The 26,717-nt window shown below is 43.5% G+C and overlaps 2 protein-coding genes across 6 annotated transcripts in view; both read left to right on the top strand.

The window, feature by feature from the left end:
* Positions 1-11,322, top strand: part of ICE1 (interactor of little elongation complex ELL subunit 1) — a 36,090-nt gene extending 24,768 nt beyond the window's left edge. For all 5 annotated transcript variants that reach the window (XM_086614893.1, XM_086614895.1, XM_086614892.1 and 2 more), the window contains 6 exons: positions 2,230-2,398; positions 4,971-5,131; positions 6,843-7,033; positions 8,611-8,717; positions 9,471-9,569; positions 10,436-11,322. In XM_086614893.1, the coding sequence (XP_086471019.1) occupies positions 2,230-2,398; positions 4,971-5,131; positions 6,843-7,033; positions 8,611-8,717; positions 9,471-9,569; positions 10,436-10,617 (909 nt within the window). In that variant the 3' untranslated portion in view covers positions 10,618-11,322. The remainder of the gene's footprint in view (positions 1-2,229; positions 2,399-4,970; positions 5,132-6,842; positions 7,034-8,610; positions 8,718-9,470; positions 9,570-10,435) is intronic.
* A 5,571-nt stretch (positions 11,323-16,893) lies between these two features.
* On the top strand, positions 16,894-24,413 carry HUS1 (HUS1 checkpoint clamp component). Its single transcript, XM_086614896.1, has 8 exons — positions 16,894-16,945; positions 17,267-17,394; positions 17,908-18,084; positions 18,693-18,800; positions 19,850-19,924; positions 22,611-22,710; positions 23,053-23,184; positions 24,005-24,413. Exons 1-8 carry the CDS (start codon positions 16,894-16,896, stop codon positions 24,085-24,087), a joined length of 855 nt encoding a protein of 284 aa, XP_086471022.1. The 3' UTR covers positions 24,088-24,413.
* The last annotated feature ends 2,304 nt before the right edge of the window (positions 24,414-26,717 follow it).

Here is a 26,717-nt window from a genome sequence, read left to right as displayed (position 1 = left end):
AGAGAGTCCTAAGATGCAGTGTTGGAATTCGCAATTGTTGAGGCAATCTGCGGTGCCAAAGTGTAGTCTTGAAAGGTTACCAGACATCTAAACTTGTATAACTGCAGAAAATATAGAAGAACTTCACAAGACATTACTCTTCAGTGGTGTCCAAGATGCAAAACTGCATTTGTAAATACATTTGCTTTCCCCATGTAGGCATAAAGCACTTTATTTTGCAGCATTTTTCGTCGTGTTAACGATTGAAGGAGTTCCTCTAAAAGTGTGAGGTTCAATTACCTTTTTAAATTTTTTTTTAAATTAAATAAGATAAACCACATTGTATATACAAGTAACATACCCGTTCATTCTGTGTTTACCATTATACATCAGGTGGTTCGAATGAGTTTTATTGGAAAAACCTTTCATCAGTTTGTTTCTCGGTACTTGCTCAGCATCAGCGTTGGAAAAAATCACTTCATAGAAATTACTTGTGGATAATTTGTAGCCTGCAGCAGCGCTGTTCACCAGCTGACGCATGGCAGCGTTTTCAGAGTCATAGAATGGTTTGGGTTGGAAGGGACCTCAAAGATCATCCAGTTCCAACCCCCCTGCCATGGGCAAGGACACCCTCCACTACACCAGGTTGCCCAAAGCCTTATCCAACCTGGCCTGGAACACTTCCAGGGATGGGGCAGCCACAGCTTCTCTGGGCAACCTGTTCCAGTGCCTCACCACCCCCAGAGTGAAAAATTTCTTCCTTATATCCAATCTAAATCTGCCCTCTTTCAATTTAAAGCCATTGCTCCTTGTCCTATCACTACACACCCTTGTAAAAAGTCCCTCTCCAGCTTTCCTGTAGGCCCCCTTTAGGTACTGGAAAGATGCAATAAGATCATCCCGGAGCCTTCTCTTCTCCAGGCTGAACAGCCCCAACTCTCTCAGCCTGTCTTCATAGCAGAGGTGCTCCAGCCCTCGGATCATCTTCGTGGCCTCCTCCGGCCCCGCTCCAGCAGCTCCATGTCCTTCTTGTGTTGGGGAAAGATTTGCCCCGTTTCGCTTCTCGAGTGTAATTACGTTTTCCACAGAAGGTGCTGCCAAGTTCTCCATCATCTTTGTTGTGAGTTGCTGACTCTGGTAACTTCACAGGAGTGAGGCTGTGGCAGCTTCATGCTTCCAGCTCCAGCCAGTACCACGCTCCTGAGCAGGGCCGAGTACACACTCGGAGTAGGCACATGGTACGTGCCTGACCTTGTTCTCTTCTCTGGCTGGGCAGGGCCAAAGCCTGCTAGTGGCAAATCCATACGTACAGGCAGTATGGATCCCTCCAGTAGCTAACGTTGGGCACTCAGCGTGTCACAGAATCACAGAATGTCAGGGATTGGAAGGGACCTCAAAGGATCATCTAGTCCAATCCCCCTGCTGGAGCAGGACCACCTAGATCAGATCACACAAGAACACGTCCAGACGGGTTTGGAACATCTCCAGAGAAGGAGACTCCACAACCTCTCTGGGCAGCCTGTTCCAGTGTTCTGTTAGCCTTATTGGGAAGAAGTTCTTCCTCGTGTTTAAGCAGAACCTCCTGTGTTCCAGCTTATATCCCTTTCCCCTTGTCCTATTATTGGATGCCACTGAGAAGAGCCTGGCTTCATCCTCATGGCAGTCACCCTTTCCACGTTTATAAACATGAATGAGGTCCCCCCTCAGTCTCCTCTTCTCCAAGCTAAAGAGACCCAGCTCCCTCAGCCTTTCCTCAGAAGGGAGATGGTCCTGTTCTCCCCAAGTGTCAGATGCACAGACAGACGTACAGAAACACACATGTCCCTCCAGCAGCTGGTCCGGAGCGGTAGCCATACCTGCACCTGACCTGCAGACCCCACTCTTGCAGGGAGCTGGTGTGGCTCTCCTGGTTCCTGACGGAGCCAGCCCTCAGGCTCCTGGTGCCTGCAGGTACCCAGTCCAAACCTGCAGCCTCTCCAGCACCTGTTTGTGGTCACGTAACTGACCAGTTTATTATATTTAAAGAACAGGAGTCCTGTTGGGCATCTGTTGGAGGCACATTTATTCTGGGAGGTTGCTCCTCACTTTTTTCTTTCACTGACTGCCTCTGATTTACTTTTCTGCTTTTTAATATGTATGCAAACAGTATTGTTGCAAGTCAGATAGTTCTTTTTATTTGTCATACTACTCTAATGTTGTCAAATATGCTCAAGTATTTAATAGTCTAATAATATTTTTTGTGCCTCACAGCATTTAGCAGAGTCCCTGCTGCACGTTATTCTCAGTAAACTCAAGGCTCAGAAGAATGCCACAAATCACAATTTCGATCAGGCTCTGTGTCGAGTCTACACAGGGATTTGTCGGCAACTGGGAGATGTGGAAAGAGCCCGCCTGTTCTGCTACAGCCTACTTAAAGAAGGTATGCTGTGGCCTGGTGGTCTTGTACCTTGAATGTGCTGCATGTCTTTGCTGTGTTCCAGAATGTTTATGTTTGTAAAAAAACATATAAAAATCCTGCGAAAGGGACGTTTTCCTTAGAACTTTTTTCTATAGTGCAGAAGTACAGACTGTTCTAGGAGAAGTTTCTCTTCTCACAGTTTCCTCCACATCTGTCTCTCATTTTGGTGATGACCTGACATCTTAGTAGTCTACTTATTTTTCCAAAGAAATGTTTTATTAAGGATCCTCTGTGCTTTCATTTTTTGCCCCACCATCTCCAAAACGATAAAACAATTCCAGGGAATTTTGTGCTTTTTGCTTATTACTATTTTCTTATTTTAACTGAGTAAGCACTGATTCATCAAGCAAGTGTAATTTAGAAACACGTATTGGCTTAAAATAGCGTCAGGAGTTGGACAATACCTGGATCAAACCCACTGTATTTGTACAACACGTCCTCCTTAAGTTTTATGACTTCCCATTATCCCAAGTCTCACTTGGTCGAGAGGTTTTTTCATTTTGGTTCCCTTCCTTTCCCCACCTTACTTTTGTTCCCAGCAACAAACGTAGTAAGTACGTACTATCGCTGTAGTAAATGAGGACTCTGTCTTAGTTTTGGAAGGACTTCACTTAGTTTGAAAATACTACTGGTATCTGTGTGCCAAATTCAAATAAAATAAAATTTGAGAGCACTGAGGAGCAAAATGCTACAACTTTTGATTGCTTCAGGTAACGGTTATCTTCCACGTAGTATCGTTGTCTTTTTTTATCTTTTTTTCTCTTATTAGAGATTGTGATTTTATTTTGTTCTTAATTATCTTTTCTTGTTGGGTTGAGGTATTTTCATTGGGGTTTTTTTTGCTTGGGTTCTTCTTGGAATTCCTGTTTTCCTGTCTGTCCATCATAAGTCTCCTTTCACTTTTTTTATCTTCATAAATACTGCACCGTGTCAGAAACTGTTACTCACCAGATACTTTTTCTTAGTCTAAATTAATAATTAAACCTTTTGTTTTGCAGTACCTTGATACTGTGTCTTTTTGTGGGCTTTTGCAAATATTAAACATTCTTTTTTCCTTTCTTTTTCTGGGTAAGATCCAGACTTCACTAGCTAAATGCAGATTTTTGTTGAATGATTTTCTGTTCTATACTTTGAATCACATAAATTCCTCTTGTGTTTGTTCTGTGGCTTTACTGTCAAGTGTGAACAGCTGTAAACCACATCTTAAGGTTTTTTTTTTTTAATTTGTTTATTTTGATTTGGTTAAAATGTATTCATTTTAGAGTTTTTCTCTTTCCTGGAGTTTCACAGATTTCTTTCCATCCCAATTATGGCAGCAGAAGGTGTAGCTATGTGTCAGTACACAGTTGATTTGGTGTATTTTCATATGCTCTCTAGTTCTTAAGTCTTTCTAAAAATGTAAAAGTTATGCTGAAGCAAAGAAGGAAGACACGTTTAGCTTTTCAAATTTCATTGTTTTTTGTAGCTTTTTATAGTGTTTCGGGCATATGTATTGCATTTCACCCATGAAAGTAATGTCTATTTCCTTATTCCCGCGCACTTTTTATTGCATGCAGTCCACACACTCATGTTTTATCGTAATATTTTGCCTTGGACATCTCTGCTTCAGTGTTCAGAAGGATCTGTTAGCTTCCCTTTGACAGCCTGGCACTCCGTCCTCTCTTACTCCTATAGTTCTGGACAGATGGTTGTCAGATACTTGCTCTGAATTAATTTAACAAATGAAATTTCTTCAATTATATCAGTAGTACACATTTTTGTATCTGTGGAAATTCAAATTTTGACATGCATCATTCATATATGCTCACCTACAACTTCTGTAATGTATAATTTCCTTGACACAGTCTAGGAAAATTGCTGAGCAATATCAGATTTCGCATTTGAATTGTGTGAAAGTTCTTTGCAAGCTTCTTTTTTTTTTTTCAAGTGGATTTCATAGGTGTATGGATGCAAGTACTGTGGATTTGTACTGAAGACCCGATTTTCACATTATTACACATCTCAGGATTATTTTTTTCTTTTGGACTAGCTCTAGCTTGATCCAGTGCTCATTTGTGACTGGAATGTGTTAGGTGGGCTTCTGGAGCGCATCTTCCAGTTGAATTTTATCCTAAAAGAATCCAATCTCAGCGCTCCAAGACCGCTCTCCTTCGTGAACTAAAGTGCAGTAAGGAGGATGAAGGGAGACTAACCTCAGAATGCAAAAGGAAAGGTCCTTTTTCACTGTCGTTACACTGCAAAGTCCAGTGAAGCCTTTTTCTTTTTTCCCTCTTAAAAAAAAAAGTGAAATTACAATGGGGGAGGTGGCTTGCGGGGGGGGATTTCTTTTTCTTGGGTCTTTTATTCCTATTTAATCTCGGAACTGGGATGTGCTAGTATGACTCCCTTTCCCTGGGTGGCAGTTATTACATGACTTCTGTGCCTTCTTTCCTCATTATCTTGCTGAAGAGCATACTAACTTTTAATGCCTAAGTATATAATGCCTTGATTTTAGATGTTAAAAAGTTACTTTGTTCTCTTTTTTTTCCCTTAGACTTTCCAGACTCAGAAAAATTGATTTTATTTATCACAAACGTATGGCCTGACATATTTGTCTTCCAAGGTGCAATCAACAAAGCTATGCAATTAGTTGTCAGGCAGAGTGCGAGCGATGAGATGCTGACCTGCCTGAGTGCTTATCTCAGCTGGGAACAGGTAACATCTGCTTTCATTGTCAGTACTGGCTTTTGTCTGCATTGGCTGAATCAAATCATGGAATCATAGAATGGTTTGGGTTGGAAGGGACCTCAAAGATCATCCGGTTCCAACCCCCCTGCCATGGGCAAGGACACCCTCCACTACACGAGGTTTCTTAAAGCCTCATCCAGCCTGGCCTTGAACACTTCCAGGGATGGGGCAGCCACAGCTTCTCTGGGCAACCTGTGCCAGTGCCTCACCACCCTCAGTGTGAATAATTTCTTCCTTAGATCTAATCTGATGAAGGGTGAGAAAATACCCTGTGAATCTCCTGTGGAGTCTGTACAACTGCACAACTAATGCTGCTTCAGGCCTTTTTCCAGTGGTTGTCTACACCCAACACTTTTCTTGTTTTTCACTATTAAGTACTAATCTCTCTATTAAACATTAAAAGTAAACTATTGGGCTCATCTGTCTTTCATAGTTCACTGTGTAATAGATAACTATTTATCACACTTAATTTCAAGATGAGCCTGTCTCTTTTTAGTCATGGTCTTTCTGTGAGGTAGACTGTAAATAGCCATTTATCACAAAAAAAATATCAGCCAGTTAATAATTTCATAAGCAGTTGGCATGATCAGTACACAACTGCAGTGATGGCAGAAGAAGGATGACCAATGTTCAGGACCTAAGGACTTCGGAGATTTGACTTCAAGTCTTTGAGCCCTTGAGTCATTGTATTTGTGTCAGTTTTCAGCAGCCACATGTGAAAGAGATGTTGGAAAGAGGACAAATAGGGACACACTTGATATCAGTAGGAGTAAATTTATATCATGCAGATGGAAAAGCAAGGGTGCTTTGATTCTGGAGAAGGAGTTTGTGCCACAGGCTTCTGTGTTTGAAGGCTAGGGTGCCCCGATAGTTTCAAAACACCCACATTAATGCCAGGCTTGACAAATTTCGAGAGGATTGTGGTCGACAGTCTGTTATACATAGAATTTTATGAAAAGATTATTCTCGTTTTGAAGTAAAGCTGCTCTACAATGGGTATTTAGTTCTTGGTCAAAGTATGCTGATTTAGTAACTTGTGCCACTGCAGAACTTGCCAAATATGAGCTTTTGTACTGGTAAGATGTGCTGAGCACCTGCTGTGTTTCTGTGATAAGGCCAGACTTTTTTCTTAATACTTCAGATATTCAAAGAGTGGTTGTTTTTAAGTCTCCTTGCTTGCCCTAGCTATTAATTGTTTCACATGACATCTTTTCAGTTATTACTACCTAAACTATTGAAAGTACTTACTTGGAAATTAGCCTCTAGTGAACAATAAACAGTAACAAATTTCAGCATCGGAAAATAATTTATTTTTTTAAAAAAAGCTTAGCAGGATTAGACTAATTTTGCATTGGAAAACGCTCTTCATACCTGAAAGCTTCATTGAGACAAATAAAAATTGACAAATTGTAGGAGGAGAGAAGAGAGTGTAGGTTTTGTGGGTTTTCTTATTTGTTTGTTTGTTTGTTTTCCCCAAACTCTCCTTTTAGTAAAAACATCAAGAAAAATACTGAGTACTTGAAGATTTTAGTTTATGTACTTTTTTCGTGTGTTTAAAGTCAAACCCAAAGTTGAATTTATGGTTTAAGATGTAAGTCAGAATCAAATGGATGCAAAGAGTTTGGTTCTGGTTTGGGAACTTTTCGTGCATTAAGATAATCACCTTCTGAAATTCCAGAGTTCCTCTTTAGATGCTGGTATTATGGTCTCAAACCTGCTTTTAGAAATGCAATCATGTCCAAAAGTAGAATTTCAAGCGAGTGAGCAGTACGGAGAAGATCTGAGTGAAGCTGCTTGGCAGTACATATTTGCTGTTGACCTACTCTGCTCTCACCTCAAGTGGGATTGGACCCATGACAATGTTATAAGGTATGGTGGCAAGCAGCTCTTTCACGTGTTTTCTTGTGTGGGATTTTTTGTGATTTGCTTTGGTGTTGTTTTGTGGGGTTTTTTTTTTCCCAAATTGGAGACATTATGGCTTAGCTTTTGACATAATAAAACATTGCATAGATATTCAGAAATGAGGGCGTTCTAACCTGGTGAGACCTAGCCTGCTGTGTTTGTGTGCCTTATTTTAAGATAGAATGAGTGATCAATGAGGAAATGCAGGATTTTATGGTACTGGTCCGAGAAGTTAACCCTATTGGAACCGTTCTAATGAAGAATTGCTTTTAAAACAGCTATATGTGGACAATTATGAAAGATTTTTGAGATGGATTGTTTGTCAACAAAGCAAAATGATTTCTTGTCTTCCTTGTTGAATTCCTCTCTCCCCATCACTAGAAAATGCGAGTGGAACTTTTGTTGTATAAATAGCACTCCTCTAGTGCTGAAAGTGAAATGTAACCATGCTCGTTAGCGTACTCTCCTGATTTCAGTCTGATTTTAATTCTAAAATCATTATAATACTTAGATTCAATGTTTTAAATTTTCTTTGAACCCTATAACCCAATGTGTGGACTACTACCATACTTCAGGTGGTTTGAAAGACTTCATTTTGATACCTGCACTGATCTGACAGGTCCTATTTTCTATGTAGAGGTTACAGAACCTAGTAGAATCTCCAAAAATATGGCATTTGTTTCATTATGACATAATGTAATCATGGAGTATAAAGCAAATGCAAATAACTTACAGAATCACAGAATGTCAGGGATTGGAAGGGACCTCAAAGGATCATCTAGTCCAATCTCCCTGCCGGAGCAGGACCACCTAGATCAGATCACACAGAAATGCGTCCAGGCAGGTTTGGAATATCTCCAGAGAAGGAGACTCCACAACTTACAGTCATCATCAAGTCTTTTATACAAGTTCCATGCTTTCAAATAGTAAAGAAGTTATTTTTAGTGAAACACTATTAAAATGAATACAAATTAGCGTCAGTGAAAGGTGTGTCGTTTTAATTAAAGCCATACAGAGTTGCTTGTTGTGCTGATAATAGGTAACCAGGTCTGTCAGCATCATTTAAGGGATGTCTTAGCTCAGGTCCTTTCAGGTTTAAAACCAGGAATCAGATCCTGCTAGTAACGTGCAAGCCGTGAATTTTCAGTCTTGTAAGAAGCTTTTCTAACGTCTCAGCATGACATTTGAAAGTGGTGTAATTTCATACATGTCTATGAAGTTGGTGGAGTAAGATCTTGACTTTAGGTAAAGGTGCAGAGTGTTGCAGGGTAATGAATGGAAGATGGACTGGAGTACTAGTCTGAACAGGAATGATTCCTCCAGAAAATTAGCTTTGATTGTTTGGGTTTAAAACCTTCTTTACATGACTCAGATTTGTGCGTGCTTGGAATATTATGAGTTTTCCTAGAAGGTGAATGAAAGATGCAAGTGGAGCTATGGAAATAGATGGTAAACAGAAGAACCATTTGCATTCATTATTGCATAAATATCGTACTGCCCCTTCATGCAGGTATCAGGTGTTCAAATTCTTATGTCTTTCACAGCAAAGTGCTTTGGCCTTCTATGGATCAATGGGTAAAGAAGAGAAAGGGGCATGAAACTGCTCAATCCATTCCGGATAGTGTTATAGCGTTGACACTCAGGCTAATTGGTAAGTAATCTAAATTCTTGGTTAATCTTCTGCTTTGGTTAAGTTTGTCCTTTGAAGGTGTCAGCCTGCCTGGAAAGTGAATTGAAGTATTTTTGCTTTTTTTGGATCTTGATGTGTTGGATTTGTTTGGTTTGGTTTTTTTTTTTTCAGTTTCTTCAAAAATTTTCACCTAAAAAGCCAAACTTTTACAATCTTACGCAGATATTTTCTGTTTGTCAGCCTGTGGAAAGCATGTGCTTAAGTATTGAGGGATGTTACTCCTATTTCCAACATGTTTACGTATTGAAAATTAAATACTCTATAGCTACATCTGCTTTATAGTGTATAAAATAGGGGTTTGCATGCAACATAATACCTCTTCCTTTAATTTTAAGTTAGATTCGTTTATTTGGGATCTAGATGGCTTCAGGTAAATAAATAAACTTTGTGTTTCAATAGATATTTTCAGTCTGAAGACTATATAATACTGTTTGTTAAACAGAAATTGCATTCTTTGAGAGTTTTACACTTAGAGATTGTAAACCTGTGGGAGGTCAGAACAATCGGATGAAAAATGCCTCGGGGTCTTTAGTCACAAAAGGAATAGGACAACTGTTGGTCCCAAGACAACGTGGTAATGAGAATGACTGACTAATTTTTGTAATAGAAATGTGCGTTTTCTGTTGATGCTTCAAAAGACAATCGGTAAGTGGAAAAATCAGGAAGTTGACTGTCCAAATGTCAGACACACAGGAGCCTTTTTTTTTCTTTCAGGTCGATTGGGCCAAATAGGTTTGAAGGAAGGATGTCTGGCCGCAGTGAAGAATATTAGTTCTGTAATTGGACTGTTCGTACAGCACGCAAAAGAGGAAGGTAACGTTTATTTAGAGGAACTTTAGTGTAACATCTGCAGTGTTGCAGTAAACAGAACACACACAGACTGAGACACACGTGCCAAAACAGCTTGTACAGCTCTGTGTTAGTGCGTAACAGTACAAACGGCTTTCAGTTGGAGTCCCTTCCTTTCCCGAAGCATAACCTTCTGTTTGAGACAGAGAACAACTCCGAGATAGTTTCAGCCATCTCAGAATTGCACTGTTTTATGTAACAGCACATCAGCTGCCTCAGAGAATTGAAAAGGTGATCTTAACGTGAGCAGTAATAGCTCATTTGTTACCTGAGCAGCTCATGCTGCAGCTTGCTACTGGCAAGATTGTTGTGTTGGGAGAGGGTTGCAAGACAGTCCAAATTCCTGAGACAAAGCAAGGCAGGTCGGCAGCAGGGATCTGTATTGCTAAGTTATCCTGGATGCTAAGTACTCTCTGCAGTGAAGCATCGGTTGATGTTAGGGAGCTGTTCGGACCCACTTGTACATCTTCTCTTCCTGGTCATCTCAGGTGCTTCCAAGTAAGTGGGATATGTCTGTGTCTGTTTCAGACCGTGTAAACTTGACTGTTTTCATAAAAGTCTGACCACCCTGAACTAGAGTAAAATCACTAGATGCTCAAATTCTGAATACTGAATACCTGCTGAATTCAGAAAACTGGAAAGCACTATATAAAATGTTAGGGAATTTGTGTGCAGATTGTAATCTTGCTGCTTTCTGGGTTTAGGCATCCCAGTTGTTGCTGCGTTTTAATTCCAATTCTTGAACTAATAGTGTCTTTAGATTCGGGTTTCCCAAAAACATTGATGCACATCAAGGTTTCTGTATGCTGATTTGTGTTAACTTTTTGCAGATGTCCCCTGGGGTGTGCAGCTGGCAGCCATATATTCGCTGTGTGACTTGGGTTCAAGCAATCCAGAGGGTATTGTTGAGGCCATCCATGCTTGGAGAGTGACAGTTCTGAACAACATCCCTCTTGCTGTCACAAGTGGCATGGCTGAAATCACTTCTCTGTGTAAAATGGAGCTAAACTAAAACCTAGGGGAGTGCACTGATCTAAAGGAAGAAGTGCCTTATTTCACTAAGCAGTAGTTGATTCCAGTTTAAAAACAATACGGAGCGATGTGTCCTCTTTTATTGTTTTTTGAAACAGAATGTCTGATCACGCAAAGCAAGCTCAAGTATTTTATCTGGCTTTTCTGTTTGAAGGAAGAGTTTTTAAAAAAATAAATAAAAAGGCTTGCTTTTCCTAATAACTGATCAGTGATCTGAAAACCAGTGCATCTTTGACTCCTGAGATACTTCAAGTTGTATGTCAGTAATAGCTTCCAATTATTTTACTTTCATTGATTTGGAGCACGGGCTATTTGACACAACAGAAGATTGAGCCTGGCTGAAAACCTGGCTCTGTTATTTTGTACATTATTTATAAAGTAACTGTTCAGATAGCAGAACTTTGCCCACGTTCTGCTTGGAGTAGTCTCATCAACCTAACTTAAAATACTTGTGTAAGACCAGGTAGGAATTGACTTTTTGTATAACAATTATGTATAGAGTAACAGAGACATTAAATCTCTGAACTTGTATATATGATATATTCTGATAATGTGTCTCACATTTGATATTGTTCCACTTGGGGAATTTTGTGTATGTAAATAGAAAGCTGGTTCAAAAAAAGTTCACATTTCTGATGATAGCTTCACTACATTCTGTGTTTTTGTATCTTTCGTAATAAAAGAAGCAAACACCACTGTGTTCTTGTTGGTCTTTTGAAATAACACAGAATGAACTGTTGTTTCTGCTGTAGGGGCAGGAGGAAATTCCCTATAACATAACACTGCAGTTCTGGCCTCTGGAGGGTGTATTGCATCTCTCCGGAATATTCCGATGATAACCATGTGAAGGGGTGAGCTTTGCTAATGCAGATTCTCATTGTAGTGGGACCACGACTGCCAGAGCTCCGATGTGGTGTCAGTCTGTTCTTCTTTTGATCACAAGAAGGTCAAAAGGCTTTTATTCTGCTGAAGCCAGCTGTGAGCTTGGGTAATGAAATAGCTAAATCAGAGTGAGTCGGACAACATACAGTTTACACCTAATTCTTTCTCCTACACGTTGTGTCCTTGCAGGCACATCTATGCTTTCAGCCTTGTCTTCAGTCACTTCAGTCTCTTTCAGTTGCAGCAAGCACTTCACAATTTCTTCTGGTTCTTGTAAATCTTTATTGGCACCTGAGGACCAAGTTGTGTTTCTTGGTCCTCTCAACAGCGCTGAGCTGCTCATTAAAGAAAGAAAAGTCATCCCCTTCCTGCAGTTCTGCTTGATTAGGTGGGATGCACACTGCTTTTGGTATTGCCTGTTGTATCAATGCCTGTAGCATCATCCTTTAAATTTAATTGAGACACAAACTTCAGCTTGCTCTGACTTGCCAGTTTGTTTTTACATCTACTTCAGATTAATATCTTAAAGCCTACTGGCTGTTTTGGGTGTGAATGGAGTTTTACAAGATCCCCCCTCATGTCTTATACCTCCTATTCTAGACTCCCTGATAAAGACAGTTAAGAAGTAAAATGAATTCACCAATGTTTCCAAATATTCGCTGGAAATGTAAAATTCTGGCTTGGAATAGCTGGTACAGACAGTTCAAAATTTATAGCAAAATCATGTGTTTTATAAAATAGTATATTTTATGTATTTACACAATTAAAATATTGTATAAATATTTTGTTTCTCATCGGATTGCTTTGCACTCTCTTGCTTAGCTATAGAAGCAAGTTCTTAGTTCAAACATCCATTCTGCAGTTCTGCCACCCGTTAATCTGTCTTTGTGGTTACGTGTGGCTGGCATTTTTGCTCTGTGAATGACAGAAGGCGTGACGCACGCTTCAGTTCTTATTTCCTCACTGAATTGCAATACTTTGTGTCTGACTCTTTTTGATTATATTTCAATTTCAAAAGCATCTTTCGGTACCACTTGTGATAGTCATGTTCCATTGTATGACTTTCATTCCAGACATACTTTTATTGTCCCAGCTTAGAACAACGTGCCTGAGAAATTCCACTGCTCTTCTGTATCACGGATGAAGCATAGTAGCTTCCAAGTTGTGGGGCTTCATGCCAGAAGGATTAAGTCTTCAGATCCAGGAGGCTGGGTCATTTCATCTGTGCCAGATCATTCTGCCTTGTCCTTAGTATCCTTGAAAGCTACTAGCTTAAGAAAGACCAAATGAGAAGTGCCTTACAAGCCATCTAGTCACCTTCTCTGCTTCTTCTGGGTTCCAGCACACTGCATGTCTGGAGGCTGTGGTGATTGCTACAGGCTAATGCCTAGCTACTCGGGCCATCCTTCTGCACCAAGAAAATCAGTGCTGACAACTGTTCCTTCCAGCCACACCTGAGGCAAAACCTTATGAGACTGATTTCAGCCAGCACCAGTGACGTTTATTTTTTTGAGTGTTTATTTTCCTTCGGTGCTGCCTTGGCCCTGAGCTGTTTTCCAGCTTTGTGCTAGTCCTGTAGTCTGGAGCATTCAGCTCTGTCTTCATTTCTGCTGCTGCCAGTGCTGCTGGCATGGTCACCTCTGGTGCAAAGAGCTGATGTTGATACACTTTGTGATTTTTGTGCCTCTTCAGAGCCTGACTACCGATGCTGTCTCCTAGCCTTCTGTGAGGTTCGTTCTTCTGAAGTGAAACCATGGAGAGCAAAGTGTCCGCTGATTTCAGTGGCAGATGTAGCTGCTAGTGTTCTGGACGTCAAATTGACCTAAGTGAGTGCACCACAGCTAACCAGGTCAATCAGAAATGTCTGGAGTAGCATTGGTAACACCTGTGCACAACAGGCACTGCTGTAGAGGTCTGTCATGGAGGCTTCCAATAAGGATCCATAGAAATTAGTTTGCCTCAGGTCGAAGCTGTATGATATCCAGGACACTGGGCATTTTGGTGATTGTGAGAGCTCTGGGGATTTTATGTATAGCCTTTTGTGCGTTAAAACGAGCACAGAATATCTGGAGTGGAAGAAGGGCAAAAGTAAGAAAAGGTTGACAATAAAAGTATTGATAATAAATCTGGTAAAGAAAATGAATGGGAAATAGATCAGATAAAACAAAAGGAACAACACAAGAAAGGGGATCCCAGGTGTTTCAGTGTGAAAACCATCTGGTTTAGTCTAGTTAGTGTATTAGACCAGTTACAATAATACCCACTCGTAGTTCAAATTAATGTGGAAAGGCCTCAATAGTACAGTTTAAGGTTGTTACACAGAGAAAGAGCTCTTCCTAGTATCTATTTCTTTCCTGTGGTGTTACACTTACCCTTCCAGTGTCACTCTGGTTCTCAGAGTTGACATTCTCAGATTTTTCTTTGTCTCTCCATCAAGCAACCTAAATCAGATTCCCACAGCTAAGCAGCGTGAAGGCCTCCATTACTGAGTAAGTATACTTTTGAGTCATTTAGGTGGTCAGAAAAACATAGAAGAGGAGCAGAGGGGTACATCTGCTCTGACAAAGGTTCCTGCTGCACAGATGCTGCTCTGCCGTATCAGGCTCCTTCACAAAGCTGTTGGGATCTGCTGTAAATGCATATTTGCCCTCGTACTTTTGTTTTAACTCAGTTTGGAGGGAGAGCTGAACCTCTGCCGCTCTGCTTCCTCTCCTACAGCCGTAGCAATGAACTGCTCTGGCCTGGCCTGAGCCCCCTAAGCAGAGTGTGTTTATTCTGCAACACCTGTTAGTCAGTTCTGGTGAGAGCACAGAGCAATACAAAGCCATTTTTTTTGCAGGCTTTTAGGTTTATCTATAGCATGTAAGAATTCATTTCTGATACCTAAGTTGGTTATTGATTCTCTGTTCTTTATTACTTAGGGCAAAGGACGGAAACTGTCTGTATATGTGAAGTTTGTCCTCTCATTGCAGCTCAACCTTCATAGGTAGTAAGGTGTTAACCTAAAAAACAGGCTAGAGAACAAATTTGGGTTCGGTGTTCTCAGGAGACCATATGATAAACAGCCAAAGGCAGAAAAGGCAAGCAGTGTGGATCATAAAATCATAGAATGGTTTGGGTTGGAAGGGACCTCAAAGATCATCCGGTTCCAACCCCCCTGCCATGGGCAGGGACACCCTCCCCTACACCAGGTTGCCCAAAGCCTCATCCAACCTGGCCTTGAACACTTCCAGGGATGGGGCAGCCACAGCTTCTCTGGGCAACCTGTTCCAGTGCCTCACCACCCTCAGAGGGAAGAATTTCTTCCTTGTATCTAATCTAAATCTGCCCTTTTTCAGTTTAAAGCCATTGCCCCTTGGATCTGTGAAGCCTTTTGTGGTCCACATGTGTGTCAGGATGTCACAGCTTCAAAGGGGTTAGATCGATGCAAGTATTTCACTAAAAGCAGTTTGCAACTGTGCATGTGAAAGATGAAAAGTGCAAAGTGTGATGGAAGCAGAAAAGATGCAGTCATCTATCCGGATGCGTGGGATTTCAGTCCATCAGGGCTCTATCTCCTGCAGCCACATTTGTTTTACAAAACAAAAGGCCAATGGAGCCATATTTAATGAAAAAAAAATACAGAGGTCTGTCTTTCAAATAATTTTTTTCTACCTTTGCAGTTGCCACTTTCTCACTTTACCTCCCTGTGATAAATGAGTGAGTCCCAAACAGAACTCCAATCAAAGTTTACAATTTATTAAGCGAATAAAAGCAAGCAAACAGCGCTGGGTGCGCCGGGAGTCTCCGCTCCACCAAGACGCACACCCGCCGTGGCAGTTTTTCTTGTATTTATACAAACACCCTCATAGCCCCCCCAAAAAGGTCAGTTTTTTCCCATGAGATCATTTCTATAGTCCCCGCCTCAGGATCCGCCTCAGGCTCCTCCTCGACACGCCTCCTGATGGTCGTGGGCCTGGGTCTTCAGGATGAAGGCCGGAGGTCTTCCTCACGTGAGCAGGGGTCTTCAGGATGAAGGCCGTAGGTCTTCCTCACTGTGCACTTTTCACCTTTTCTCTAAAATTCCTGATTTGGCTGCGTTTGCAGAGCCAAACCGGTTCCAGCCTGGCCTGTCCTTGAGTGGACATCTGGTTGTCTCTTACCTATTACTGCCTGAAGACAAATGTTAGTTCTTGTTAGTCCTTATCTTGCCCACATAGGCTAGTTTTTGTCTCCCTTCCTCCCTACAGATGTGTGGGTCATGAGTTACGACTTTGCTGGCATCTGTCTTATCTCTCTCACCAACCTCCTCCCTGGGCAGCCAGCAGGGACTGGGACTTCACAACTTAATCAAGGCAAGCAATAATTCATACAGCAGCTAATGTAGCAGTTAGTATTGAACATTTAAACAATAACTTGTTAGTATTTAAAAGCAAGCAATAACTAATATGTACCCTCTTATGTGATTTTGTCTATTTCTATATTCCCTCTGTCAGTCCCCCCCCTTTTTATTAAATCAAGTAAATTCTTTTACTTGCATAAGTTTCCCGATTGATATAACACTTTGTGCACTGAAAATACACACACCAAACCCATATGTACAGCAGTGTCAGTAGCAATATTAAAGCAGCTGCAGCTATTAACAGTATTGTCACAGGATATTTTAAATGACTGAAAAATCCTGGGGCTGAAGGTGACCACCTGAAGAGAGCTTTCCAGCATCTATGCTCTCCATCCTTTTCTACTTTTTACCATTTCCTTTTATTTCGTTTTGCATCACGATGAACTGTCACCAGAGCTCTTTGCTCTGCAGTGCCAGAGCATCCTGTGTATCACTCTGGTGGTCGACAGCATCATGAGGAATTTCGCAGGTTTATGTTTTTGCATTTCACAGAGATCTTAAACTAAGATAATCACTTCTCTTGAATAGGCACACCCCGCTCCTTACCACCATATTGACACGAATCAAATGAACATATTTCACATCCCCTTTTCCTGCTGCACCTGCCAGCGATCCCCTATTCTCCAGCGTAGCCATTCCCTCACCCACCGATCTACTAATTAAAGTCAACTAATTTGCAGTCTACACGCCTGGGGCCCCGGATGCCTCTCAGACCCATCCGGCAACCAGCAGCCGACCGCACTCCTCGGAGACGGGTGTAAGAAATTCATCGACGTTGCGTGAGAGATTTCCCAGGGAACTGCCATCCCGCTGGGATCGCTTTTATTAGGGAAATACTCCTCGGAGCAACAGTTATCATCATGCTCCGCCGCGCGGCGGGAAGCGCGGCGGCGCCGGCCGCTCGGCGCAGGGAGGAGCCGCTCGCGGGGGCCCGGCTGTCCCGCGGGCCCGCCCTCGGCCGGGCGGTGCTACGGCGGCGGGCCGGGAGCCGCCATGCGCTTTCGGGCTAAAATCGTGGATCTTGCCTGCCTCAACCACTTCAGCCGTGAGTGCGGGAGGGGCCGGGCCGGAGGAAGGCTGTGCCTCGGCGAGCGGCCGGAGCTGCCTTTCCCGGGGAAGGGGAAGGGGAAAGGAAGGGCCGTGCGCTCCGGCGGGCGCAGTGAGGCGCAGGCCGCGGGCCCGGCGCCGTTTCCCGGGGCGGGGGGGGGCGGCAGCGTGAGGCGCTCTGCCCCGCCCCGGGGCGCTCGGGAGATTGCTTTCCTGGGGACCGACCGCGTCCGCCCTGTCCCGCCGGGACGCGGCGCGGGAAGCGGTGCCCGCCGTTAACGGCGCGCTGCCCCCCCCCCCCCCCCCCCCCCCCCGGCAGGCGTGGTGCACACGATGGCCCGGCTGGCGCGGAGCTGCGCGCTGCGCCTGAGCGCCGACCGGCTCTACTTCATCCTCGCCGGCAGCGCGGCGGGCGGCGGCGTCGGCGTGTGGTGCGAGCTGAGCCAGGTGAGCGGGAGCAACGGGAGCGGCACGCGGTGGGAAGGCGGGGCGCGCGCGCCGGGTGCGGGATATGGGGCGCAGCGTTCGCCCGCGGTGCGCCGGTGTCCCAGACCTGTCTGCCCGCCGCGGGCAGCACTGCCCTCCGGTTGCCCAGGCCTGGCGTTTCGGGCGAGACACGTCCATCCCCGTTGCGTCGGGCACTGCTGTCCGTCTTTCCCGCGTAAAGCCACAGCGTGTGCCGGCCCGCGCGGGCATGCCCGAAGCCAGGAGCAGGAAAGTGGGGCTCACCCGTCACACCCCTTGTTTTGGGGACTGGTGGGTCCCCACATTCATAGGTTTGACCTGAAGCAGTGGGTCGTCGTGCTTTATGCAGCCTGTCTTGATTTCTGCAGGTGATGCCAGGCGCGGGAAAGCTTCTTGCTGTACTCGTGCAGTTCTAAGCTTAAGGTTTGATAGGTAACACTGCTTTTTTTTTTTTTTATTTGCTTTATTTTCTTTCCCAACTTTCAAAAATCGTAGGGGAATTTCTTCGATGAATTTCAGATGGAAGGAGTGGCTGCAGAGCACAATGAAATCTATTTAGAGTTGGTGCCCGAGAACCTGTCGAGAGCGTTAAAAACTGCCCAGAGTGCCAAGGCAGTGAAGATCAAGTTGACTAACAAACACTGTCCCTGCCTCAGAGTTGCTGTGGAGCTGGTAAGTGCAGTTGTGCTTTTATCTTTGTCATTAAGAAAAATCTCTTTGAAATTGAGTGCTTTTCCTAAGAACAAATAAAAGCTCTGGTAGTCTTTGGTGTAATTCTAGAAAACTAAATAAAGAAGAATCATGCCCTTTTCTATTGCACTAGCCTTTCCTGCCACCATGGTTGGTAGCACACAGAACCAGCTTTGTATTTTCCAAAAGGTAAGCAAGAGGTGGAGGAAGAATGAAAGCTGTGTGATCATAACACTTTTTTCTACTGTCCACTTTACTCCCATCTTTCATTCTCTCAATCTTCTGTGGATTATTGCCATCTCATTGAAGCCATTAGGTGAAGGAGGCTTCAGTGTAGTGTTTGGCTCTTTGTTTTCAGTTTCAAACTGCTGTCTTCTGAATTTTATTTGCTGTTAACACCTCTTAGCTCCTTCACCTCTTCAGCTTGAAGGATAGCTTGAGATACTAATGACTAATACGAACCTATGGAAAACTGGAACTGAGTGTCCCGGGCACTCAGTTATAGTATTCCCTAGAGTGAGTCTGAAAAACTTGACTTCAGAATTCAAGTCATGTTTTTAACTGCAAGAGCATCCTCTCTCTCCCTCAAGCCGTCCTTATCAAGCAGCAATAGGATTGTGACGCATGACATTCCTGTGGGGGTTATTCCCAGAAGATTATGGAATGACTTCAGAGAGCCCAGTGTGCCAGACTTTGATGTAAGCCTCTGTTTTTATACTCCCTACGGGAAGGGGGGGTTGCAAGTGGAGTGCTGTTGCTGTGGAATATGCTACCGGTGGGTTTTGGAGAGGAGGTGAATGGAAAGAGGGAAGGCGGGAGGCTAGAGGTTTGGAGAGGGATGGGACATGGCTTCCGTCTTGCCAAGAGAGTCCAGAACCTGGGAAAGCAGAGCAGGTGGGTACCAGCTGTTGCTGTGGTATTCCGGGCGGAGGAAGGGAGGAGCAAAGGACCTGCACAGCTTTAGGCAGGAGCAAACCACATGGTTTAGTTTCAGCTGTTTAGGTGCCAAGTGGCCCAAGTCATCTGTTGTTTCTGAAATTCGTGGCCAGAGTTAGATATCAAGGTGTTTCCTCCTGATTCCTGTATATCCTCTCTGTATCCTTTGTGACTTCGCAGAGTTGCAAGGAAAGGTTTTCGTACAAATGTCATAGAATCATGGAGTGGTTTGGGTTGGAAGGGACCTCAAAGATCATCTAGTTCCAACCCCCCTGCCACGGGCAGGGACACCCTCCACTACACCAGGTTGCCCAAACCTGTCCTTCTATTTGAGGTTACGGATGTCTGTTACCGCTATGGCTGAGAGTGTTTAAATTCTGGAAAAACGTGTGACTTGGTAGAAACTTGATTTATTTTGTCATTTCAGATTTACACCGATGCAGTTCCAGAAACAATTACAGTACCATGAGAATCATGTTCTTTCTTTTTTGGCTATAGTAATTATTAACTGCTTGGCAACACAGACGTGGGTTCATGTGAGAATCTGATCTGCAAAACCCTGTCTCTGTTTTATTTTGAGCACAGACTTGGGATAGTATGTTTGAAGCAATTAGTAGAGCCATGGCCTTTTGGTATAGTGGGAAAGAGTTCCTCTGTTCCCGAGTCATTTGCTGATTTCAGTTAAACATTATACTCCCTGCACTCAATAGATAAGCAAATCCAAAATAACACAGAATTGAGGGAGAAATAAATGCATCATATCCCAGTCACATGAAATATGTGTGCAAATGCAGTTCTTATGTCTTTCTAGGTCAGTATTTACCTACCAGTGCTGAAAACAATGAAGAGTGTTGTGGAGAGAATGAAGAACCTCAGCAATTCCATTGTAAGTTAAGGCATTTCAGGTGTACGTCCTACAGACCTTCTTTTATCTTGGGCATAGCGTGTTTCCTGGTGCCCAAACTGGTGCCCCTGTCTTATATCTTATTTTGGGATGGGTCAGACATTGAACTAGAGGCATCTGAAGACTCTGTAAAGGCTGAAGAGAATGATGGGATTTTTTTTTTAGGATTTACGCTGAAGAGCTCGTCCTGGACTTCTCAGAAAGTGGTGCTCTTTGTACTGAATCCTTGAAAGAATGTGGCATCGTGTTACTATGAGCCACTCTTTATAGCTGATAAGAAATAGCAATCCTTCAGGAAGCTAGCTGGAGACTTTCCAGGTTATTTCATTAAAGAAATTCCTGTTAAGTGAGTCTTGTGTTAGGTGTCTGCAGGTGAACTTGAGATAGGATTTAAAGGAAATCCTACTAATAGCTCCTGGATGTCAGCCTGTGCTTTAGACTCTGACATGGTGGGTTTCCAGGCCACCCTGGGTTTCTGGAATGGCCTTCCACTGAAAGAAGACCTCTGCAGTTGGCCAGAAAAAGAGTTTGGGTGTTTTTTTAGTTGTTGTCACTCACAGTCACCAGAATTGACTGAGATAAAAGGTAGTGAGTAAGCATAAAGCTTTGGAATAGTTTGGTTTTGAGGCTGTTCACACCAATTTTGATGAATGGGAAATCTTCTATGAACTGAGAATCCTGAAACTGGGACAGTCTCAGTCTTCCAAGGCTTGGAAGAGTTGAGAGCTCACCCTGGGTTTCTGGCAATCTTGCAAACGGCAGTCATCTTGCAAATACAAGAGTAAGCACTTCAAACTGTTCTCTGTTGTCAGTCTTTGGGGGTTTTATTTTTTCTCTCTCCTTGTCCTCAGTGGAAGTGCTTACACACAACTAAGCACAGGGTTTAACTACTTTGTTTCCCAAGTTGAGGATCTCTTCTTGCACAGGATAGCTGTATGATGGTGTTGTGGGCTAGGCGGCTCCAGCAACTGGACCCCCCCCCACACACACAGCTGGTCACTCACCCTCCCCCACCCCCAGAAATGAGGGAGAGAATGAAAGGAGAAACAGGAAACCCGTGGGTTGAGATAAGAACAATTTAATACAGATAAGTAATACACAGTGTAGATGCTCACCACTCCCTCTTATCTGCAGCCCGTCTCATCCCGAAGCTGCAATCCCGGACAAACGCGAGGCCCTGAAATAGAGAGGGGCAGAGAGAGACTGTACTCCAAGAGTGGGAGTACTGGGAGAGAGAGGAAAAAAAAAGGCAATAGAGCTAAAGCGCAGCAAGCGCAAAAGAGCAAAAGCAGCGAAAGCCAAAGCGCAAAAGCCCTTCTTTCCAGCTGACCCTCACTTTTATACCGGGCATGACGCTGCGTGATATGGAATACTAATTGGCCAGTTTGGCCCTCAATCTTAAGTTCCACCACAAATCACAAGGGGAATCGTGTCCCCCTTGTCCCAGCTATGCTCCCCCCTTATCCCACCGTGCTTCTGCACTCCGGCACACTGAAAAGTCCTTGGAGTCTCAAACATCAACTCGCTATCAGCATTCTTCTCAGAGTGAGCCTCTGAGTAAAAACAAAACACGGAGCTCTTCTAGCTCTTAAAAAGAAGAGCTAACACTGTCCCAGCTAAAACTAGGACAGATGGGATTGAACTTTGATGTTCAGCAACACTCAGGAGGAGGAGCATATCAACACTGGGCATACCCACCTTCCTAAGTTCCTTATCTCCTAGTCCAAAGCAGGAAAATAAGTAAATCTCTGTGAAATAGCTTTGGTAGCTCTAAGGGAGGAGGCAGACCACGTGCATCCTTTACATGCTTTATTAAAGAACAAAAACATCAAGTGTCACAATTAAATATTTGTGCTAGATGCATCACGGTAGTAAAACTGATCAAAATCAGTGCTGCAGAAAGGGCTTAGAAGTTCTTTCAGGTAGTACTTGGCCATTGTTTGGGAGTATTCATCTCCCGTTCTATAGGAGATTCTGGTTGCGATAGGAGCCTCTTCTAAAGTTACTGAGAATTCTTCTCATCACAGAAGTGAAGTGCTTAGATGCTTTAGGAATCTTGTGATCTGATTGGGATTTGTCTAAGATCATACATAGTCTCCTGGTTGGATGCTTTGTCAGGATGGAATTTGACAAAGAACTTTTCTAGGATTTCTAGCAGTTCCGAGTCCTGATTGGAGTTACTGTTGTAACAGTAGTGCAGCTGTTGTCTGGTTTTTAGTCTTGGAAAGCAATACCACAACTGCAGATCAGCTCTCGGTGCATCCCATTTTCTGTGGGTGTCATATGGACTGTGCAGGTGCCGTTCTGTTTGTTGAAAAACTGGACGGAAATGCATTTCTCCAGCTTCAGTCTCTTGTTTCTAAAGCCTTTTCCTCAGCACATGAACTTTCCAAAGCCAGTACTTGTTCTAAAAGTACTGGAGAGCAATTGAATTTCTTTCTTTCTTTTCATAATTTCAGAGAGGTCGACTAGGATGATTCACACAGGAATAATGAGAAATATATTTTGTAGCTGAACATTGAAATGTTCAAACCATGTTCAAAGGCACAGTTGGGCTGTGAAGGCACCGACGTGCTTCTGGAAGCTTGTGTTTGAACAAAGCTTCACTCTTCTGTAATTCTGTGGTGTGGAAGTGGCTTGCCTGAGACTGAGATTGGTTGTGTTGCAGGTGATTGAAGCAAACTTGAGTGGAGAAATGAACTTGAAAATAGAAACTGACTTAGTATCCGTAACAACACATTTTAAAGACTTGGGAAATCCTCCCTGGGGTAAGTTTCTCTGTTTGCTGCCTTTTTGTGTCTGTCTGATCTCATTACTTAAGTGTGATGCCCATAACAGTACTTACCTTTTGTCAGTCCTCACGAAATAGCATCAAGTGCTTCCAAGTCTTCAAATGAAGTCTTAAAAAGAAAAGTGGTCAGTGGCTGTTTCATGTCTGTGGGGGGAATCTCTTCCAGTATCCTTGATGGCTTCGTAAGAAAACTGGGCTTCCTCTTCCTTGCACTGCTGTTTCTGAAAAACAGCCTTTTTGTGTGCCAGCAGTTCAGTGATGATCAGGTGTGTCCTTATAGGTGGTCTTTTGACCAAGCGTTATGTTCTTAAACTTTCAGCATCAGAGGATGGATCTGAAAGTTCTTCTCAAGGCCGAGATCTGGAGAGCATGGCTGAGGCACGCATAGACATCAAGAAGCTGCAGCAGCTGCTTGCTGGACAGCAGGTCAACCCCACAAAAGCCTTGTGCAGTAAGTTCTGTAGCTCTGCCTGCCAACTCCAGCATCAGCAGAACAACCTATCTTCTGTTTCGCCTCTTTGAAGCTTGACTGTTTTTACTGCACCTGAGGACTTCTAACATTTCTATTTTTAGGCAGTAAGCTTCGGGCCTTAGAAGTTTGGTGAAGAAAAAAAGAATAAAAAAAAATTAAGCCAGGCCCTTTTATAAGCGTCAAGTCGAATACTCAGACTGACTGATCATGGGTGTCTTCTTATTGTCTTTGTTTTGAAGTTACTATTTTTTATTTCAAGGCATTATTTTTTTGAAAGTCTTAAAACAAAGCCCTTAGTTTCTAGCAGAGAAACTAGGCTTTGCTGACATGTTTTTTTTTTGTTTTTTTTTTCTCAGTCACTTTCTTACATTCAACACCAAATTGATTATAATACTAAAATGCTTTTCATGCAGCTGATGTTTCTAACCGTAGAAACGATGTGTTCTTTTTAGCAGAAGCCCTATGCAGGCTTTTGTATCCTATTTTGATAACTCTGTATGCTTTTCCTGAGAACATCTGTGTGTCATGGTTTAGTGAAGATGCTAAGGATTTTCCCAGGAAGGTAGAAATCATGGGTATGACACTATATCCTGTACATTACACACTTCCTTTTTGGTATCAGCTTCAGTAATGCTTCATAGACCCTCAAGGACTTAAATATTACAGAATTATATGTCTAGTCACCCTTCTGTCAGGAGCAGTAGAAGCATTGTATTCTTAATGGTGGCATTCTGTATATGTAACTTAAAATTATTTTTCCTGCTTTAAACTGAATTTGTGGGTTTTTTTCACTTTTCAGATATTGCAAGTAAAAGAATTGTCCACTTCATATTGCTCCATGAGGATGTTTCACTTCAGTATTTTATTCCAGCACTTGCCTGAACGTTTTGGAATCTCAGTGGTTTGTTTTTTTTTTCAACCAGAGGACTTTTCCACAAAGTCTGAAAACTTTCATGAGTTGCTGCAGTACTCTTACACAATATGCTGCTAGTTGCAGCCATCAGATGGATGTTATGTCTACATTCCTGAAAATAACATAGAGGTAGAACTGACCTCTGGAGCTGCTGCTGGATGTGTTCAGTATTGGCCAATGCAGCTCCAAGTTCAGGGATCTCCAAGCAAGCTGTTGTGCCTCCATGGACCAGGAGAGCCCTCCGGAGGGTTGGCAGGTTGGTGTTTGCCTGCACAGGTAAGCACAGCCCTCCTGAAGTGATTCTGTTCCAGCAGTGATGTATATGGACTTGGTGCTGCCAGAAGCGTGTCTGAGGCGGAGGAGCTTCCTGTGGCTGCTAGCGTGCAATGGGATGTGACAGAGCTCAGCAGCATCCGTTTGTACCTGGTTTTATCTTTTGATCTGAACACAGCAACTGATGTGAAATAAAGGGCAGGTTATCCGTGGATCGTGGGTTTTTTTTTCCCTTCCCAGAGGGAAAGCACTGGACAAACTGTGTCGCTGTGGCGTCGGGTGTGGTGAGGCTGCATCTGGGCTCTGATGCCAAGCAGCCATGAGCATGACTGTCTCAGTGACAGCAGTACTGCTTCTGCTTTCTGGTTATCTTCTGAGGTCTTTTCCTCTTTATTCTGTATGTGATTCTATTTGTTATCTAGCTATGTTCTCTATAGCCTTTAATAGTTCACAGGGTTTTGAATATCTTGTGAAACTTCTGGAGAAGTGGTCCCATGTCAACCTCATGAAGTTCATCCAGGCCAAATGCAAGGTCCTACATCTGGGTCGTGGCAATCCCAGGCACAAATACAGACTGGGTGGTGAATGGATCGAGAGCAGCCCTGAGGAGAAGGACTTGGGAGTACTGGTGGACAAGAAGCTCAATATGAGCCGGCAATGTGCTCTTGCGGCCCAGAAGGCCAACCGCATCCTGGGCTGCATCAAGAGGAGCGTGGCCAGCAGGTCAACAGAGGTGATTCTCCCCCTCTACTCTGCCCTCGTGAGACCCCACCTGGAGTATTGCGTCCAGTTCTGGAGCCCCCAACATAAGAAAGACATGGACCAGTTGGAGAGGGTCCAGAGGAGGGCCACGAAGATAAGAAGACTGGAGCACCTTTCCTATGAGGACAGGCTGAAAGAGTTGGGGCTGTTCAGCCTGGAGAAGAGGAGGCTCCGGGGTGACCTTATAGCGGTCTTCCAGTACCTCAAGGGGGCCTACAGGAAAGATGGGGAGAGGCTGTTCAGGAGGCCTGTTGTGATAGGACAAGGGGTAATGGTTTTAAAATAGAGGGAGGTAGATTCAGATTGGATATTAGGAAAAAATTTTTTACCATGAGAGTTGTAGAACACTGGAACAGGTTGGCCAGAGAGGTGGTGGATGCTCCATCCCTGGAGATGTTCAAGGCCAGGTTGGACGAGGCCCTGAGCAACCTGATCTAGTTGGAGATATCCCTGTTCCTTGCAGAGGGGTTGGACTAGATGACCTTTGAAGGTCCCTTCCAGCCCTAACCATTCTATGATTCTTGTTTTAGAAATAGTGAGTCTTTGCTGCCAAACGGGACTAGGAGCTTCTGCTAGACAATAACTCTGAAATGTTGTGCTTTGTTGTTGTCGTTTGTTTTTTTTTTTTTCCAAGGAGCATTGGGGTTAAGGGAGCAATTAATCTTTCTGTTATTGCAGATGCAAATGGTCAAGAAAAGGCTGAAGGAGAGGCAGTGGCCTGGGAATGTTACGCTGCTTTGCCTTCTTCCACCATTTCTATCAGACTAGCCAGAAAGCATCTTCCAAGTCCTGTTAGTTTTCATGGGCAACTGCAGTTACTCAAAAAAAAATCTGTGTAAGATGAAAATAGCTGTACACCAGGTTACAGCAATTGTGTGGTAAGAGGTATGTGGTAAGCATTCCTGAAAAATTCTCCTGAAGAGAGGGAAAAAGCCATCAGAGTACGAAATAAGAGTATGCACTGTGAAAGTAGGCTTTGAAGTCTTTGGATTTTCTCCTTTGAGCCTGATGGAAATGGCTTTTCTAGTATAGCATAAGAACTATTTCTAATAGCCTTTCAGCCGCATGGGCTCTGTGACTGCTGTTTTTGAAAACAGATCGGAAGTTACAACTGCAAGAAAATGTGTTGATGGTTTTTTATCTATAATAAATAAAAGTGGGAGAAATGCTGGTACAGCACGCAGGAGTATGCAGTGAGATGTCCGTTCCGTGCTCTAGAGGGGAGGAGGCTAGATGGACCAGCAAAGGTGACGTCTCTCCAGCCCCAGCGCTCTTACACTTCCCACCTAAGTCCTGCACAAGGATACAGCCCAGCCCTGCCATCCAGGGGATGCATAACGTGCTGCTCAGAGGGAAAATAATTCAGGTTTGAACCTGCTGTCCTCTGCGAATCCGATGGTCAGAGCCCTGAGGGCAGTATTGGGCCTTAGTGGCCCTAAGCAGCCTCGCCAGGGACCCCTGCCCGCTCCCCGTCCACGGGCCCACAGACCCTATTCTGGCTCAGCATCCTGTGCTCCCTAAGCTGTCTTGTAGGTGGGCCTGGGCCCAGCCCTCTTCCTGAATG

The sequence above is a fragment of the Tauraco erythrolophus genome, chromosome 7, assembly GCF_009769465.1.
Source record: "Tauraco erythrolophus isolate bTauEry1 chromosome 7, bTauEry1.pri, whole genome shotgun sequence".
NCBI lineage: Eukaryota > Metazoa > Chordata > Aves > Musophagiformes > Musophagidae > Tauraco > Tauraco erythrolophus.
The sequence above is the reverse complement of the archived record's forward strand: the minus strand, read 5'-3'. Positions and strand labels throughout refer to the sequence as shown.

Excerpts from the sequence above, each read along its gene's own strand:
- HUS1 (XM_086614896.1), top strand. The coding sequence starts at position 16,894 with ATGCGCTTTCGGGCTAAAATCGTGGATCTTGCCTGCCTCAACCACTTC. Across the intron at positions 18,085-18,692 it reads TCAGAGTTGCTGTGGAGCTG|CCGTCCTTATCAAGCAGCAA; the intron begins GTAAGTGCAGTT and ends CTCTCCCTCAAG. Across the intron at positions 19,925-22,610 it reads AGAACCTCAGCAATTCCATT|GTGATTGAAGCAAACTTGAG; the intron begins GTAAGTTAAGGC and ends GTTGTGTTGCAG.